At 34.1% G+C, this 17,855-nt stretch overlaps 1 protein-coding gene across 1 annotated transcript; it reads right to left on the bottom strand.

Moving 5' to 3' along the window:
* Positions 1-9,944: 9,944 nt before the first annotated feature.
* LOC116117026 (CMP-sialic acid transporter 4-like) lies at positions 9,945-14,468 on the bottom strand. The gene is made up of 15 exons (XM_031403061.1): positions 14,343-14,468; positions 14,198-14,264; positions 14,064-14,112; positions 13,856-13,967; positions 13,675-13,754; positions 13,471-13,546; positions 13,274-13,374; positions 12,944-13,015; positions 12,654-12,702; positions 12,505-12,546; positions 12,151-12,272; positions 11,844-11,903; positions 11,339-11,387; positions 10,598-10,692; positions 9,945-10,276 (listed from the first exon to the last, which is right to left on the bottom strand). Exons 1-15 carry the CDS (start codon positions 14,367-14,369, stop codon positions 10,225-10,227), a joined length of 1,053 nt encoding a protein of 350 aa, XP_031258921.1. The 5' UTR covers positions 14,370-14,468; the 3' UTR covers positions 9,945-10,224.
* Between the last annotated feature and the right edge of the window lie 3,387 nt (positions 14,469-17,855).

The following is a 17,855-nucleotide window of genomic DNA, read 5'->3' as shown; positions in this document are numbered from 1 at the left end:
TTAGATGTGGTATGCATTGTGTTTGATTGAGAATCTGTATCAGCTTTTGGAGAGGCCAAATTTGGTGAATCATCAGTTGAAATTGAATTAGTCTTACCAATTGCTGAGCAGGGACTAGGACTAATACAAGGGGCTGCAGCAGGACAAGATCCTCCAGTAGGAGTTGTATCAGAAGAAACCGAGTGTTTGATAGACACAAAAGGAAAATTAGCTACAAGATTAGTAGATTGAGGTCCAACTAAAGGTGTAGGAGCAGAAGTGGACAGATTAAACTGGGAGCCAAAAGGAAATTCTAATTCATTAAACTTAACATTTGGAGTAATGTATATTTTTCCATTTTGACTCAAGCACTTGAATCCTTTATGAACTAAGCTATATCCTAAAAAGGCGTATTTTTCAGAATGAAAATTAAACTTATGCTGATGATAGTCTCTTAAGTAGGGATAACAAGTGCACCCAAAAACTTTCAATGTAGAGTGAAAAGGTAAATTGTGAAACAGGACTTGATAGGGTGAGTCAAACTTTAAAACAGAAGAGGGCATTCCACCAAAATTTAAAGACATGGATGCATGTGCAAGCTAAGTCAAACTTGTTTCTACAACATGTCTATGCTTTCTCTCACTCCTACCATTTTGCTGATGCACATAGGCACAAGAGTGTCTAAATTGAATTCCAGAATTAGAAAGGTAAGAAATAGGTCCTCTATATTCTCCTCTATGATCAGACTGTAAACACTTAAGTTTTGCTTTAAATTGTCGTTCAGCTAAATAATGAAAACTGACCTAACTTCACTTTTAGTTCTTAAAGGAAAGAGCCAGGTGAATCTGCTGAAGTCATCAATAAACTGAACATAGTATCTAAACCCTTCAAATGACACAACAGAAGCTGGTCGTTCTAAGGGTGAAGCAGCCCTAGACTGAGACATAGGAAAGTTATTCCAATGCATTTTTCCTAGGTAACAGGCATCACAAAAAGGAAGTGAAGAGGAACCAGTTTTGGTTAACGAGGATGACACCTTAGGTATATGAGCCATAATTTTGTTGAACACTTCATTGTGAGGATGTCCTAACCTTTTGTGCAAATCTAAATCAATATTATCAATGGTTTTACTAGTTTAAGACACAAGGACTGTAGGTTATGACATATGATCATTCAAAATATCATGCAAATTATTACCACGTAAATGATCAGGATTAGAATTCATATAAGCATAATGTAATACAATAGGAAAATTATCAGTAGATAAATTAGCAGAATTAATATTAGGGTGCATATGACCAGAATTAGAATCCATAATATGCATATAATCAGAATTAGAATACATGTGATCAGGATTAAGTGCAGTAGGAAAGATATTAGCAGACAAATGAGCAGAACTATCACTGGAATGCACATGATCAGAATTAGTAATAGGATGTGCAAAATCAGAATTTAAACCAGAATTTTAGCAGAATTTAAAGTAGTAAAAGTAACAGATAAATCTTCAACTTTATTGATGAAAGAAGAGTTACAAGTATTGCTAATAGGTTCAACACTACTTGACTTAGCAACATTTTCAGTACATGACATAGATTTGGACTGAACAGAACTTGTTAGGACTGTATTACAATTACAATCACCACTTGCAATGTTATTCTGAGTTCCATTAAGAGTCCTAAAATGATCAAAATTGTTTAAGGAATGGGTGGACTTTATGGAATTATTAGAACACAACTGAGCAGGAGACTTAGGACAAGCTAAAGAGACATTAACTAAAGGAATTTGTGGAGGGGAAACAGAGACAGGGGACAGGTTCAACTAATACAATCCAACCTTAAGATCTCCCTACAGTAGCACTTGATTGGTAACCTTGTCTTTAACCACACAGCAATGAGCAGAAAATTCAACAACATTATTATCCTTAATAAATTTAGAGATACTAAGCAAATTTTTAGTTATACGAGGAACACATAAAACATTTTTCAGATATAAAGACTTAGATTGCAATGTACTAGGCAAAAGGGAAAAACCAACATGAGAGATATTTAGAAACTCACCACTGCCGACCTGAAGCTATTCAGTTCCATCATAGTTTCTGCTCACACTCAATTGGTTCAGGTCAGCGATGAAATGATCAGTCACACCGGAATCCATATACCAGGCTGGATCTTGAATGGAGGTTAAAGAAAAACCAGGGTTTAAACTTGGTAGAGGATGAGGAGCAGCAAAATAAGCTTGACTGGGAATTGAGGCAGGTTTTTGTTGACTAGGGATAGTGAAAGCTGAGGGTGTATGGTTAAAGTTTGGTACTGATTGCTGTTGTTGTTGATAACCATTACCACTAGTTTCATACTTTTGATGTCCACCAAATGAAGAGTTAGGTGGATAGGTGGAGGTGGAGGTATTGATGTGTTGATTAACTAAAGGAAGACCAGTGCCACCTGGATAACCTCCATGAACTTGACTACCAAAAGGTGGAGGGGAACCATTATAGTGAGAATTATATATGTGGTAACACTGCACTACAGTGTGTCCAATCTTATTGCACACCTGGCAAATAGGTTTTCCTTTTAGATTTCCTCTTCCTCTCCATCGTCCAAAAGAAGAGAAACCAGATGGTCTGAAATGTTGATAAGGCACTCCATACTGCCCAATATTTGCTGAGGCATGGAATTGATTATGTAATGGAGAGATACTGGGAGAGTGAATTCCAATGTGTGAGGGATACTGAGGATGCATGGGATAGTTGGGAACATTTGAGACAGGTTGAGTATTGGAGGGAAAAGTGTTTAAGTTTAGTGTGAGTTGATGTAGAGGAATAGATGATGGGGATAGTGATGTCTGTAGAGCATTTCTCTGAACAGAGCAGGATCCTGGAGTGCTAATTACAGCTACATTTACAGAGCTATTAACTGAATTATTCAAGAAATCAGCTGAATTGAGTCTCTCAATCCTCATTTCATACTTCTGCAACAGGTATTGTGCTTCTTCCAAAGTGACTGAATCAAACTTAGACTCTATCCGTGATGTGAGATTGAAATTACAACATCAAACTCAGGACCAAGGCCATCCAAAATAAATCCTAATAAGTCTTCATCAGAAATGACTTGGCCACTAGCAGACAGACTCTCGGCTATTCCCTTCATTCTTTTAACATAATCACTGATACTCAGATTTCCTTTCTGAGTATTTTGAAGTAATGTTTTTAAGTGAAGAGCTCTGGATTTAGAATCATTTAGAAATTCACTTTCAAGAGTCAACCAAATTGCAGTAGACGATTGACACTTTGAGATAACTCCAAACATACACTCAGAAATAGACGTTGACAACCAGGTTACTAAGAACTTATCAGTTCGTTTCCAAGAAATGTAATTAGGATTAACTTTCTCCTTTGACTAATTTCACCTAATTCACTCGATTCTTCATGATCTAATGCAATTAAAGGTGCAGGACAGGGAATCAGACCTGTCAAATGATCTTCAAGTTCGTGAGCTCCCACCGCTGAAAGGATTTGCGACTTCCAGAAGCTGTAGTTATCTTTATAGTTGTCTCTAGTTAATTTTGGAGTGACAACTTGAAGATTCGTTGAAAAGGTTGAGCAAACAGAACTGGAGGAGTGAGTCATTCTTTCAGAGTTGGTGTCGGAGTGATTTGTATCTGAAATCTTTGCCATTGACGTTAGTCGTTGGCTCTGATAACAAGTAAACTTTGCAAATTCGAGAGAACTTGTTGAAAGAAAAACGTAAATCTAAAGAGTAAGCTTTTCAACTTTACTGATTGAATGAATGAATTACAAAGTGTTTGAAACCCTTAAAAGAGAAAGATACAGAGCTGCTACAATTTTAGTAAAGTAAGAGATAGTGAGCTGGAGCAAATTCTTACACATTTAAGTGACACTTAAAACGACATCACTTTGGTAGAATATCAAGCAGACCCTTGGTTCTTTGTCATCTGACATTTTGATTCACATACCCATTCAAACTGAACTTAGGTTAATTTTCAAACAGATCCTTGGTTCTTGTCATCTGACATTTTGATTCACAGAACTCATTTATTTTATTTATTGCCTTGAAATCATTGTACATGAAGTTATTGCTATTTATGTTTTATGAGTTGTTATGTTTGATTGAAGAAAATGAAATATGGATGTTGATTGTGGCAAAAACTTGTAGTATTGGAGGCCACATAGTGTTGGATGGTTGCTATTAGAAGTGTTAATGTTTTGTTTGCTTAGCTTACAATGTTATAACAATAATGGATGATTATGGGAATGAGATTTTACACTTCCTTTAAGATGTTAAAGACTATTAAGGAGAGGTATATTTGATCCATAAGTTGACCTATTAGTTAATTGTCAATATGAATTGATGTGGCATAGTTTAATATGTAAATTCGGATTTGGTAAGCTTAGGGGTTATGTTAAACATGCTTCAATATTTCGACCATAACTTGAGTTATAAAAATCGAAATGAGATGATTCTTGAAGTAATATAAATTTAAGACATAGCCCTACAACTGTTATGTTTAGGCCAAGAGCCAATTCGTTTATTAAAAGGATGGAAAATGGCCTGAAATATAAGCTTCTAGTTATTAAAGTTTAAGATTTAACATAATTAATTCTTATGATTATGAATTGATTATATATTGACGTAATTAAGCCATGTACTAATGTTTACCCATTAGTTAGATGATCTTTGAAAGATATACATGGTCATGATAACAATGCATGATTAATGTTATGAAATGGCATGAAGATGCAATGTAATACATGTTTTAAGATGATGAATGTGAGCAAGAGGTAATGTAAATGGATTGATAATCCATAGATGAATTAAAAGTGTTAAGCTCACTAAAATATGTATTTACATGCCATAAGATGTTAGAGCTGCATATAGACATGATGGAAAATGTGTAAGCATATCCTCGTATACCAGTTGAGGAAAGATGAATATATGCTTTAGATGCTAAATAATGCATAAGCACACCTCCCAATGATATGAGCTCTAGATAAATTTGAGGCTAGATGATATGAAGTGCTTAAGACACTAAGAAAAGTCCGATCGGCTACACGTTAAATGCTTCATATGCATTTAGTTGCATTACATGAGTTATGATATTATTTACATCATGAGATGATTTATACGTACTCATGTTAGATGATATTTAGATGTTATATCATGACATGTAATGTGTGTGTACTATGTTTATATACTTATTTGTATGTGTATGCATTGATGTTTATATAGCCATGGGATAAAATGATGAAAAACATATGAATTAGAAAGAAAAAGGGGGGGCGTTGGGGTGTGGAAGTATACCTAGATGTAAAAGATAAGTGATGTGTTAACAAATATGTTTAAATGAAGGTCAAATAGCACATTTAGAATGAAATGGATCATTCCTTACTGAGCGATTAGCGCTCACCCTTTCATTATTGATTGCTTTGCAAGTAGACCAGAAGCGAAAGATGCTAGAGACAGCGGGGCTACATGTGAGGGGAGATGATTTATTGTCATCTTGATGTAAATAATGTAAATGATAAATGTTTGTGAAACACCTTTGGAAGCGTCCACCCTATAAATATGTTTTGATTGTGTAATTTTCGGATAAATTCTTAAAGTTTTTGAAATAATAAGTTTGGATCCTGCGTGACATCTTATATGTATGTTTTCGATATTATTATTATTATCCTTACATACGTTTTTTCTAAATACAACTCGTTCTCTAGACATGTATCTATGGGATTCTCATTGAAGGATATGCAGAGAATACCTGACTGAAGGGATAAAAAATCATGGACAATAAGTTGAAGATAGTGCTGCTTGTTTTCGCCTTCTTCTCCCTATGTTCTTTCCTTCTTACTACACTACTTTTTTGTCTGCTGTCCACTGCAATTTGTTTAACCCTAATTGCATTTGTTTTCTTTAGTTATTACTTATATTTAAAGGGTTAGTAATTATCATGCATTCCTACGTGGTAGACTTTGGATAGACATGATATTTTTTTTAATTTATTTTGCTATTAGAATATTATTATTATTTCAATTTATTATAATTATTTTTTTCACTTATAAACTTTTTTAAACATACAAATTATTTTCAAATATATCAATTTTGTCAATGTTATATCTAATTGTTTTAAGGTTATATTATTAAGATGATAATTTTAAAATAAATTAAACTTAAAATGTGTTATATAGATTACTCATCTTTTTACATAATAATTATAAAAAAATATTTGAAATTGATTAGAAAAAAATCTAAATTTATGCACATCAAATCTAGTGCTTTCTTTCCTTTCTCTTCCGATTTGTGTAATTATCAATGTCAAAAGTATTAATACAGAAGGTTTGTATTCTTGATTTGCTTATCATATCAATTAGAGATGGCAATGGGCCCGATATTTTCGGATACCCGGCCCGGCCCAAAAAGGTCAGACTTTTCTCGGTGTTCGCAGGCTTAGGCTTGGGCTTGGGCCAGGCCCGGACATGATTTTAAGGCCCGGACATGTTATATCTAATCAATAATGAAAGGGTGAGCGCTAAATAGTTAGGCCAGGCCCGGACATGATTTTAAGGCCCGACCTCCGGTACGGGCCAAGCCTGGGTATGTCTTCTGGCCCGGCCTAACTATTTTAGTATTAATTTTACTAAATTATCTTTATACTATATATTTAATTACAAGAGATTATTCTACATATATATATACCCATTTTTCCCAAACCCTAACCTCATCCCATTTGATGAATATTCAAAAACAAATAAATATATAAAAACTATGTTTAGAATTAAAAATATAAAAAAATAATTGAAATTTATTAATATTTAAAAATTCATATTATAAAAATGGGCGGGTTTGGGCCAAGCCTGAGGTTACAAAAAACCCTTTGGGTCGGGCTTGGGCTTTACCTATCATACCCGTGACAGGCTTGAGCCTTTGCCATGAGAGCGGGCTTGGGCCTGGGCCAAGGGGAACCCGGTCCCAGCCCGGCCCATTGTCATCACTAGTATCAATCCATAAACTATTAAAATTAAATTGCAACCAAAATTATTGAAAAAAAAATGGATAACTGCATCTGTAAAGGTAAGTTGATAACTTAAATTATAATAGCAACTATCTATAAATGCTCGAATGGTTCGATAGGGGCTCTTCGGTTCATTACTCAAAAGGTTCTGAGTTCAAGTCTCTCATTAGTTGTTAGTAGAGGTAACCATTAGAGCTCTTACCAGGTCGGTAATTCCAAAATTCTAGGTGATTAATTGAGGTGTGCATAAGTTGACCCAAACACTCTTAGTTATAAAAATAAAATAAAAAACTTAAATTATAACAGCATAGTTGGCATCAAATCAAATTTTCCTATGAATACAAAATTTAACATGCCAATTGAACTTCATTATGTCGTCTCTCCTTTGGTTAATGTAGGATAGAAACTGCTATTGCCAAAAATCAATATCTGATGTCGACGTGCCTTAACTTCTGATTATCAATGGTGTACCATACTAGGGGTGTGAACCGAGCCAAGCCGCTTGTGAGTCAACTCTGCTCGGCTCGTTAAATACTCGAACTTAGCTTGAATAAGACTCGAATTAGGTACCAAGCCGAGTTTGAGTCTACTCCGGCTCGGCTCGATTCAGCTCGCGAGTCAATAGTGACTCATTTAGGGTTTTTTCTACAAAAAATAAAAGTTTTAGGTTTGAATTGTAATTTGACATGTAAAAGTTTTAAAATGTTGCAAATTAACCCAAGCCCCAATTAAAGTTTTAGGATTTTATATTTTTTTGTGTAATACATTGTTGATGTGTTGATTTGGATGTGATTTTTGTTGAGTTAGATGTGATTTATGTTAATTTGGATGTGATTTATGTTGATTTGGATGCAAATTTACTAAAAATTGGATCTGATTTGTATAAAACAAGATCTGAGAGTTATATAAAAAATGGCCAAACGAGTTTTAATCAAGCCATAATCGAGCTAGTTCGAGTTCGAGTTAATCGATTCATAATTGAGATTTTTGAGTCGAATCACAAGCCAACTCGATTATAAACGAGTCAAGTCACAAGTCGAATTTTCCTGACTCTACTGACTTGTGACTCAGCTCAACTTCGTTTAATGCTTAACTGAGTCAGGCTCGTTTAGGGTGATACTCAGCTCATTACCATACTACTTTTATTTGCAATATGTAATTAAAAAATATCATAGTTAATACAAGCTATTCGTTATAAACTATGTAACAATCATGTATGTTTAACCAATGTTTTAAAAACCAACCCAGGGCTAAACCCGACAAAGAAGTTGGGTCCTACATTGACCGGTGGGTCAAACTGTAACATGTCACATAAAAAAATTTCAAAAATTTTCTATCGACGCACGTTAGCATGGTGATTGTTTCCGATGCACGTTAGCATGTGTCAACGTCAGCTTTCTTTCCCCTTTTTTCGACTGCTTTCTCACCCAAAATCACTCTCGTCACCACCACTGGAACCCCCACCCTCTCCTCTTCAAAACCATATAATTTATCCCCTGTCATCACTCGTCGATCACCAACCGCGGAAACCGTGTCGATCGACTGCCCTTTGCCAGATTCTAACTGTTCTGAGCAATGACAACTCCAACCACCACCACCCTTAGACTGACTGACTATTCCCCTATAAAACCCCCAAAGTTCCCAAACCATTCTACCCACCAATCACCAACCATCAGAAGCTAGGGTTTCGCCGTTTCTTGGCCAAATTTCAACGATTCCAACGATTAAAACGTAATCAGACACCACCTCCCGACTCACCGTGATCCACCCTTCAAAAACCCCTAACCCCGATTCATGTTTGCCTGCCAAACGCCAGTCGAAATTCGCCATTTTCTACATTTTGATTCACCCGATTTTTTCCAAAAATCGGTTGGACAGATAAGTTGCTACAGTACCCTCGATCCAACCCCAGGTGAATCTGAGTGAAATAGTCCCCCAGTTTTTATGTTCTCCTAGCCGAGTCCCGATTGAACTAGTCCGACCGGCCAAGCCAGGCCGGTTTTTAAAACAATGTGTTTAACATATCATGTATCCTAATTCTTAAGTTTATCTTAATAGAATATATTTGAATAGAGTATATCATGAACGAAAAATAGGGTAAGGAAAATGAAAATAATATCTTACTCTTGATATCTTTTTTTTATTTATATAATAGAGATATTTATGTTACTATAAGTTGGTATTTTATTCCTAATTGGACTAGTACTTCTACTAAAGTACTAATACATATTCCTAATTTCCTATTTCTCTTCTAAAGAGATACAAACATACAAGAAATTATTTTAAAAACTCTAACGATTATTAATCCTAATTGCATTTTTTTTATTTTAATTAATTACTTTTATCTAAAGGGTCAATAATATCAATGAAGTTTAAAGTAATTTTATTTTTTTACAATTTTTAATATTAATTATTACCATTTTAATCTAAATTATTTTGGAGTGTTTAAGTGTCATTTGATTGAAAGTACAGTGGAAATTATCATTTGGAATATAATATTTTGGTGTTTGTGCAACATGGAGCACGCAAAATCACATAATTAAGCACTTGTAAAAATAAAAAAATAATGGCACAATTGGGAAACAAACGCAAAGTTTATGTAAAATATCATGGATAATAGGTTTAGGAAAGCAAAACACAATTCCTGTTTTCACCTTCTCCTCCATATATTCTTTCTTCAAAGTTCAAACTACTTTTCTTTGCAATATGTAATAAAAGAATAAATCAAAATAAAAACTATTACCTTACTATTGAATATTGATATCTAATTTTTTTTTATATTGGAGATATTTATTAGGTATTTTATTTCTAATAGGACATGCAAGTCTGTTAATTCATATTCCTATTTCTCTCCTAAAATATAGTCAAAATATCTCTAAATATTATCAATCCTAATTGCATTCGTTAATTACTTTTATTTGAAAGGTTAATAATATCCATTATTAAATATTCCTATAAAAAACTCATGAAATAAAGTATCAAGATTTTACAGCTTAAATCCATCGCATCTTCCCACTCATACAATTATCTACATATCCACATCAAACTCGGAAGTTGTTGAACTAATTGTAACAAATATTACAGACAATGAATTGGCTTTTTTTCAACTTTATATGTGGATGATTATGAGAATAATGAATTGGAAAAGGAAAAGGAACAAAAATTCACAGGACATGAGCCTTTCTGTTAATGCCATAATTCTGCAGCAAGAGGAAGTTACCACTATCTTTGCAGCTTTCCGGCAGAGTGCAAGTATACCGACACAGAAACAACACTGGAAACACAACAAACATTCCGCAAATGAATAACCCAATAATACAATCCATGTTGAAATTCATAATTGACAAAATGAGGTTTTCCCGCCTGTCCTAGAAATGACACATGTGCAGAGTCAATAACAAAAAAGGTAATGTCAAACAAATTTGATCAAACTACAAAATTTCTAGACTTCTATTTTTTTTATGGTTAATACTTCTATTTTGACTTGGCCAGCACACCTACGCACAGGCCATGCTTGCTGGACACAAGGTCATCATGTTCTTTATATTGTACAATAATAGTGGCAACGAATAGCGTGAGGGAAAAGTAAACTTACGTAGCACCTAGAAAAAAGGCAAGGGAAAGATGAAAACGAAAGAGGAACACAGAAACAACTGCTGTGAGAAGCATTGCCACTGACGTAGAATACACCTGCACAGCATTGTCAAGCTAAATAAGTATAAAACTTCAAATAAATGTTGCTGCAAATCAATAACCACCCTCAATAAGATGGACTGAAGTTTTTCTTAATAATCTAGTAATAATATCCAATGAAGTTGGTAGACCATGCTGACAAAACATATTTAATAGGAAGATCATCAAGAGCATTGCATTTATATTTGTATCTGCTTTTGTCGTTTTGATATGAAATAACAGCAAAGTTGCCCCTATTGCACAACATACGTAGAAGCACTGGAAACCAGCGGCAATTACATTAGATTGTCATAAGCCCCAGTATATAGGGAGAGGCATGATCTCACAAGAAATAAGATGATGGGTTTCTCGGGGACTTGTGTACTATTTAACCTGCAGTTTCTTAGTAAAGAGAGAGGTAACAAAAAGAGAGTGTTTATTTGCTACCTAAATAACTTTCCCTGTCATTAACGTTCTTTCTCGCACTTCTCTTCTTATTTTCTCCTAGAGGCTATCTCATGACATATTACATCTTTATTTCCAATGTGTTAGCTTTTGTCAAAACAGAATGTCTAAAATGAATAACCTATTATCACACCAATTTGTCAATTCGCAAACAAAAATATGTAAACCCAAATTAAAAAAAGTGAAGCATCTAATTTACCTTCACAATATTGTCTGCATATTTCATTACCATGGAGACAGCAATCCCACTACACAGAGAACAAAAAATGTATATATTATGCATATTGTATGAAAAAAAAAATATATTATGCATATTGTATGAAAAAAAAAAACATATGGGAAATGAGTTGAAGAACTTAAGATATCTTTCTAATATTTATGAAGAATTTTAAATTTATATTTAAAAAAAAAAAAATGTTTCATATCCTTTATAGATCACAGATCTTGTTACTGGCTGTCAATAAAATGAGATTTCAGTATGATGCAGGTAGCCTTCTCTAAAACCCACAAAGCATATAAAGCATAAGGAATTGAGTGACTGTGGTTGGGTATCTTCAAACTTAGTTTCTTCCCCACAATAGAGTTCATATATGGTAGCATTAATTGACAGTCACACCTTGTTCTCCTCAAACTAACGTGTAACCATTTGTGCAATATCTAATGTAAAATAGAAATGATCAAGCCATAAAAGAGGTGTAACAAACCTGAGGGCATGGTTAAGAATCATGAGAACGGTTATTAATGAGTATCCATGAAAGAACCCCCTGAACACAAAATGCTTTACTTGTAAACTACAGATACCAATAACATAAACTAGGAAATATTAATTCATTACACAAGAACAATACTTTTAAAGGAAATAGATGGACTTTTCATTTACAGACATGGATGGATATATTCGATGATCTAGCCACACAGAGACAGAGATTAACTCATTCAAAAACACACACAGATACAAAGTAGATGGACTATAAAAGCAGAATTGGTAAATGATAGAAAAGTTGAAATTACTTGTTCATGACTGCGTCAAAATCTTGAATCACTATGGCAACAGCATTGAAGGCCATCCCAAAGACATACAACCAGAAATTTTGCACATTTATATTTCTTGAAGGTCGCTTTTTAATTATAGCCTGCCAACACAAAAATAAACACAGCATTGAAATATAGTATTCTATTTGATTAAAAAGAGAAATGCAACATGCACTTTATAGAGATTTTGACATCCTAAATCAGGATTTCACCAAGAATCATTTACTATATAAATGTCTTGGCCAAGAAGATACTGTAAGAACACTAATAAAATTTGCAAACATGAAACACCTCCAAATAAATGAGGAGCATGTCGAGTACTTAAAAGTTCACCTCAGTATACACTCCAGCAAAACCGCTTAAAAGTGCCATTACCTGAAAAAGCAATTACCAATGGTTACACAGCATGCACAAGCTATAAAGTCTATTTAGAACTTCTTGCTTCCACTGGATTAAGAGTCTCAAATTCATTAGCAACTCACAATGGCCATCATCCAACCTTGAAAAGGTGTTTGAAGGACATGATCCGAACTGCCAAAACAACATAAAACTGATTTAAATGCAGGAGATCATGAATTTTTGTTCAAAAATTTCAGATAATTATATGTAAGTCAAAATTCTTCATTCCATACTTGACAATAAGTTAGGACACCCCAATAATACCATTAATGTTGATATGCCAACAAAAAGTACTAAAACAATGATGTTAGACAAATTCTGGCGAATCTAGTCAAATGAAGCAATCTAAAAGAAGTAGAGTTTAAAATCTTACTTAGAGTTCAGTTGTGCTGTGGTGCACCCACAACATAGTAGAATGAAAGCTGCCCACTGAATCTCACTAAGCCTGAAAATTGTACACAGGTCAGAGATTATGCCTCGTTAGAATCTTGCACGAACTCTCTTTTATTTAGGTTTATCTTCAGCTTAGGTATACAATGACTTTTCCAAAAAATCCCAGCATTCTTAAAATCCTTAATAAAGAAATACACAAAGGAATATGAACAGAAAAATGATGTTTTCATAATCTCTCCCTCGATTTACTAATGACAAGTTATTAGCAATAACTTCCATCACCAAAGTATACAAGCTGCAGAGAACATACTTTTTTTTAAGTATGATTCGGTATAGAACGCCAGTGCTGATAATATTCAGGTTCTTCAGTATTTGGTAACCCGGTGCATCCACATAGGCAAAGATGTAATACTACCACGTGATATAGAAAAAGGCAAAATCAAATTCAGGAAACAAGGATAACATGCTATTGCTATTTAAGAAACCCAAATAACCACCACAACCAACCTGGAGCAAATTCTTGACAAGGTAAAGTACGGCAGGAATCGGGTAAACAATAACTTCATCCAAAGTTGTACTCAACCTAGTCCACAAAGAAGAAAAATTAAAACAAGAAATTACTCAAAGCTTAGATAACAGTGAGTTGACAACCACTTAAATGGGAAAAACAAAAAATCATACTATTGATTGGAAGAAAGAAAGAATCAAAACCTGTTATCTTCAGTGACACCCTCACTATTCCAAATTCTCGCCAAGGCAGCAAGTGATAATGCGCATTTCAAAGTTTCAACCTAATGTTATTTCCAGAAGAGCAGATCAAAGGGTCAAATTCAATCAGCAGTCATAACCAACATTTGAGAACAAAAGTAACACACAAGTCCTTGTTCCTCACCAAAAAATTAGCAGTTGTAACACTATACTCATACTTTCCAGCTCTCTTAGACCACACAATCAATATCGCTTGTGAACTCGTAAGAACAGTTAGTGCAAGTGTAACCATTGACCTATTCCAATCGAATATCAATATTAAAAAAAATAATAATAAAAAAATAAAAAATATAATTTGGAACACAAAAAAGAAAATGAAATTTCTCACTTACTTGCGCTTCCATTTGGACCGTTCACCAGAGCTTGAAGCCACATTGCTAACTGAAAATACAATTCAGTGGAAACAATAAGAAAACTTTATCTTTACAAAAATCAAAATTCAGAATTCAAAAGTTAAAATACATACTAGCTGAAAGAGGTTTGCCTCTCAAGCTCTCCAAGTCATTGGCATCACGGCCACCTCCATCATCATCCTGAACGTCATTCACATTTACAGTTAAATTCTGAACATTTTCAAGTGAATTGGTAGGGGTAAAGATGGAAACTTATACCTCGTCTTTGATTTTTCTATACTCCATTTCCGTCGATTTTGATGCTCGGAGATCTCTGAGTTCTGCGAATTTTGTTTTGGGCAAAGATCTCACACTCGATGCGGAAGTTAATAATTAATTAATTAAAAAATAATAATAATAAACAAATAAAAGAGGATGTTAGGCTAATGGCCCATAACGGTGTTGATCCATTAATGTCCGAATCAGACCATATGTTGGGCCTCGACAAAAATTAAAGCATAACACTTTATTTACAAATGTATAATTAAATAAAAAAAAAAATTCAAAGTTTGGTGACTTAATTTCAAGGGAAATTTTATGTTTCAAGATCTAGATTGAAAAGAAAAATATTGTTTGGGCAAAGATCTCACACTCGATTCGCCCAGCTGATGAAGTTAATAATTAATTAATTAAAATAAATAAATAGAAAAAGAGGATGTTGTGCTAATGGCCCATACTGGTGTTGATCCATTTATGTCCCAATCAGATCATATTTTGGGCCTCGACAAAAATTAATACCCAACACCTTATTTACAAATGTATAATTGAAGGAAAAAAAAAAAGATCAAACTTTGCTGACTTAATTTGAAGGGAAATTCTATCTTTAAAAGAAAAAAAAATTAAAAACTTTATGATAATTTTTTTATATAATGAAATCTGTATTTTCTTACAGGAAAGAATGATGCATTAATTTAAAAGTAAAAAATAATATAAACATTTTAATTATTTTGATAAAAGATGAAACATGAAACATTTTAGATCTATATGAATATTCACATAAATCATGTTTTCAAAATTTAAAAAATTAAATGTAGCTAAGAAATGAATTTAGTTGATATGGGTAGGTGCTCCCTTGAGGGTAAAAGAGTGAGAGAAGAACTACCATGTAGTTCTTTTCCGATTAATTGTTTCAGGATTTCGAAATCAGTTGAGATACATGTAAACTAATCCGAACAGCCGCGATTGTTAAAAAAAAAAAAAAAAAAACAAAAAGATGATATGGGTAGGATATGGTTGGAAGATTGGACTGGATTGGAAACAAAACGAGAACACATTTTTTTTTTTTTTTTTTTTTTTAGAAAGTGAAATGTTAAATGGGACCATGTAATGTAACGTAATCGTGGTGGTAGCCGTATTTATAGTTACAGTTTTACCATGCATAGACCATGCATAGCATGTGTATGTATGCACATTAGTAGATCCAGACTTCTCAACCGACAGCTCAGGGTGGTCCCTATCACAGTTTGTCCAATGCTGCCGCATCAACATATGCCTTCTCCAAGTTTTCGATTCGAATTCGATTGTTAGCTAATTATTATATTTTAATATAGTCAAAACGACTATTATTTCTTTAACCATCTAGATCTAGTCAAGTAAACATATCCACAATAGTATTAATTACGAGTGCTTTTAATTTATTATTTTTTATAAGATTTAGGAAATAGTATTAGATAATTGAATATATAAGTATTACGAAGTAAAATTTAAAAATTTATAAAAAAACCTCCTAAGTTTGCTAATTTAATAAATACTCTAATATGTAAAATGACAAAAAGACCCTCATCACCTGCAGTGCCAGATTCCAGCCACCACCGTCGAAATCTAGTCGAAAAATTGCGTAACGACACATACCGATCGGTATGGCTTCGCTATGGCCTTTTTCGACTAGATCCACCATGGATCTAGCTGGAAAAGGCCAGATCTATGACCATATGTGGCCGTTGACGGCCAGAGAAGGCCATCTTTGGCCGTTGTTGACAATCAACGACGGCCAAGAAAATGCCAGATCTATGGCCATATGTGGCCGTCAACGGCCAGAGAAGGCCAAAGAAGGCCATCTTTGGCCGTTGTTGACGGTCAATGACAGCCAAATCTTGGTTACCGGCCAGTTCTAGTCGGTAATTCACCGTTGTGGTAGATTCCGGTTACCACCGACGATGGTTTTCGGAATCTGGAAAGTATGGGTCGCGGGGGTATTTTTGTTAATTTTTAAACTTTTTTTCAGGAGGTATTTAATGAAATTAATAACCTATGGGGTCTAAAAGTAATTAAAAAATAGGCTAATATTTCTAGAATAATGTGCCAAACATTATTTGGAGAATATGATTGGGAATATGGGCAGAAATAATAAGTCAAACGCACACATAATGTTCATACCTGTTGTTATGGAAATCCGTAACAACTAGAGGACCAAGATGAAACCGAGTCGCGTGATTATAAATAATCAGCTTGAACTGAGTTAGGAAATTCAAGTGATTTAACAGGATAGAATCAAACATACTTCTATTGTTATCTTGTCTTTTGAACCTGAATTATATTTAAATTAAGTGCAAGAGGAGAACTGTAATAACTAGCTTATCTTGCCTCACTAAATAGGCTCCTTGTTTAAGTTTGTTTTTCCAAGATTATCTCCCCTCTCCCCAAATGAGAGTGATGTCTCCCTTTTATACATGTTGTCTGGCAATAGTTGAGAGTTGGTAGATTACAAGAGAGATTACACACATAATCCCCTGTAATCTTGATTTGAGTCAGTCTCCTCCCATGCTTAAGTCAGAGCAATCATTCTTATTTCTTAATGACTGGTGAGCTTACTAATTAAGTCATTTGTTGTGGGAGTGACACGTGGGTGATCCTGATCGCTCGATCTTAGAGCAATCTATAGACAAATGACACAAATCTGATCCTAGAAAAATCATGTACAACAATACCAAATCATGATCATGCAGAGGTTTCGAAACTTCTTAACGCGGACTAAATATGATCATAGTCACTAATTTCACAAAATTCTGAATTCATTAATTAGTGATCAAGCATCCGCCTTTGATTCATACATTAAAAATTTCAAGATTGGTTCACACTTCACATGTACACTCACACACACACAGAGTATGTTCATATTTATTAATGGGAAATGCTAGAGGTACAAAGACTCTTACAAAGAGTCTTTATACAAAGTGATGTGACAGACTGACGTTGACATACTAGTGGTGTGGTAGCTATCACATCACTTTCTTCTCTTTCTTTTCACAAACTAGTGGTGTGGCAGCTGCCACATCACTTTGTACAAAGACTCTTTATAGGAGTCTTTCTTTTCACAAACTAGTGGTGTGGCAGCTGCCACATCACTTTGTATAAAGACTCTTTATAGGAGTCTTTGTACATCTAGTATTTCTCGTTGTGGGAAAAAGTCTATAAACAGAGGTTATGAGTGTAACATTTTCTTTAAAGTCGTTAACATGACTAATATATAACAACTAATCAATACCTTCATTAATGTACACAACTAATCAATACCTTAATTAATGTACTAATCATGGTCAGATGTGTAATTTTATATATCTTTACCAACGTACTAATCATGGCTAGATATATATATTGTGTATATGTTATGTATGATAGATGGATGGATGGGTGATAATACATACATGTATGGACCCTACCATAACACCATGGCAACATCATCCACCTCACCCCCACAAAAGAAAAAGAATAAAACAGGCTGTGATAGAGCTG

This window comes from Pistacia vera, unplaced genomic scaffold (genome assembly GCF_008641045.1).
Source record: "Pistacia vera cultivar Batoury unplaced genomic scaffold, PisVer_v2 Contig796, whole genome shotgun sequence".
In the NCBI taxonomy this organism is placed as follows: Eukaryota; Viridiplantae; Streptophyta; class Magnoliopsida; order Sapindales; family Anacardiaceae; genus Pistacia; species Pistacia vera.
The sequence above is the reverse complement of the archived record's forward strand: the minus strand, read 5'-3'. Positions and strand labels throughout refer to the sequence as shown.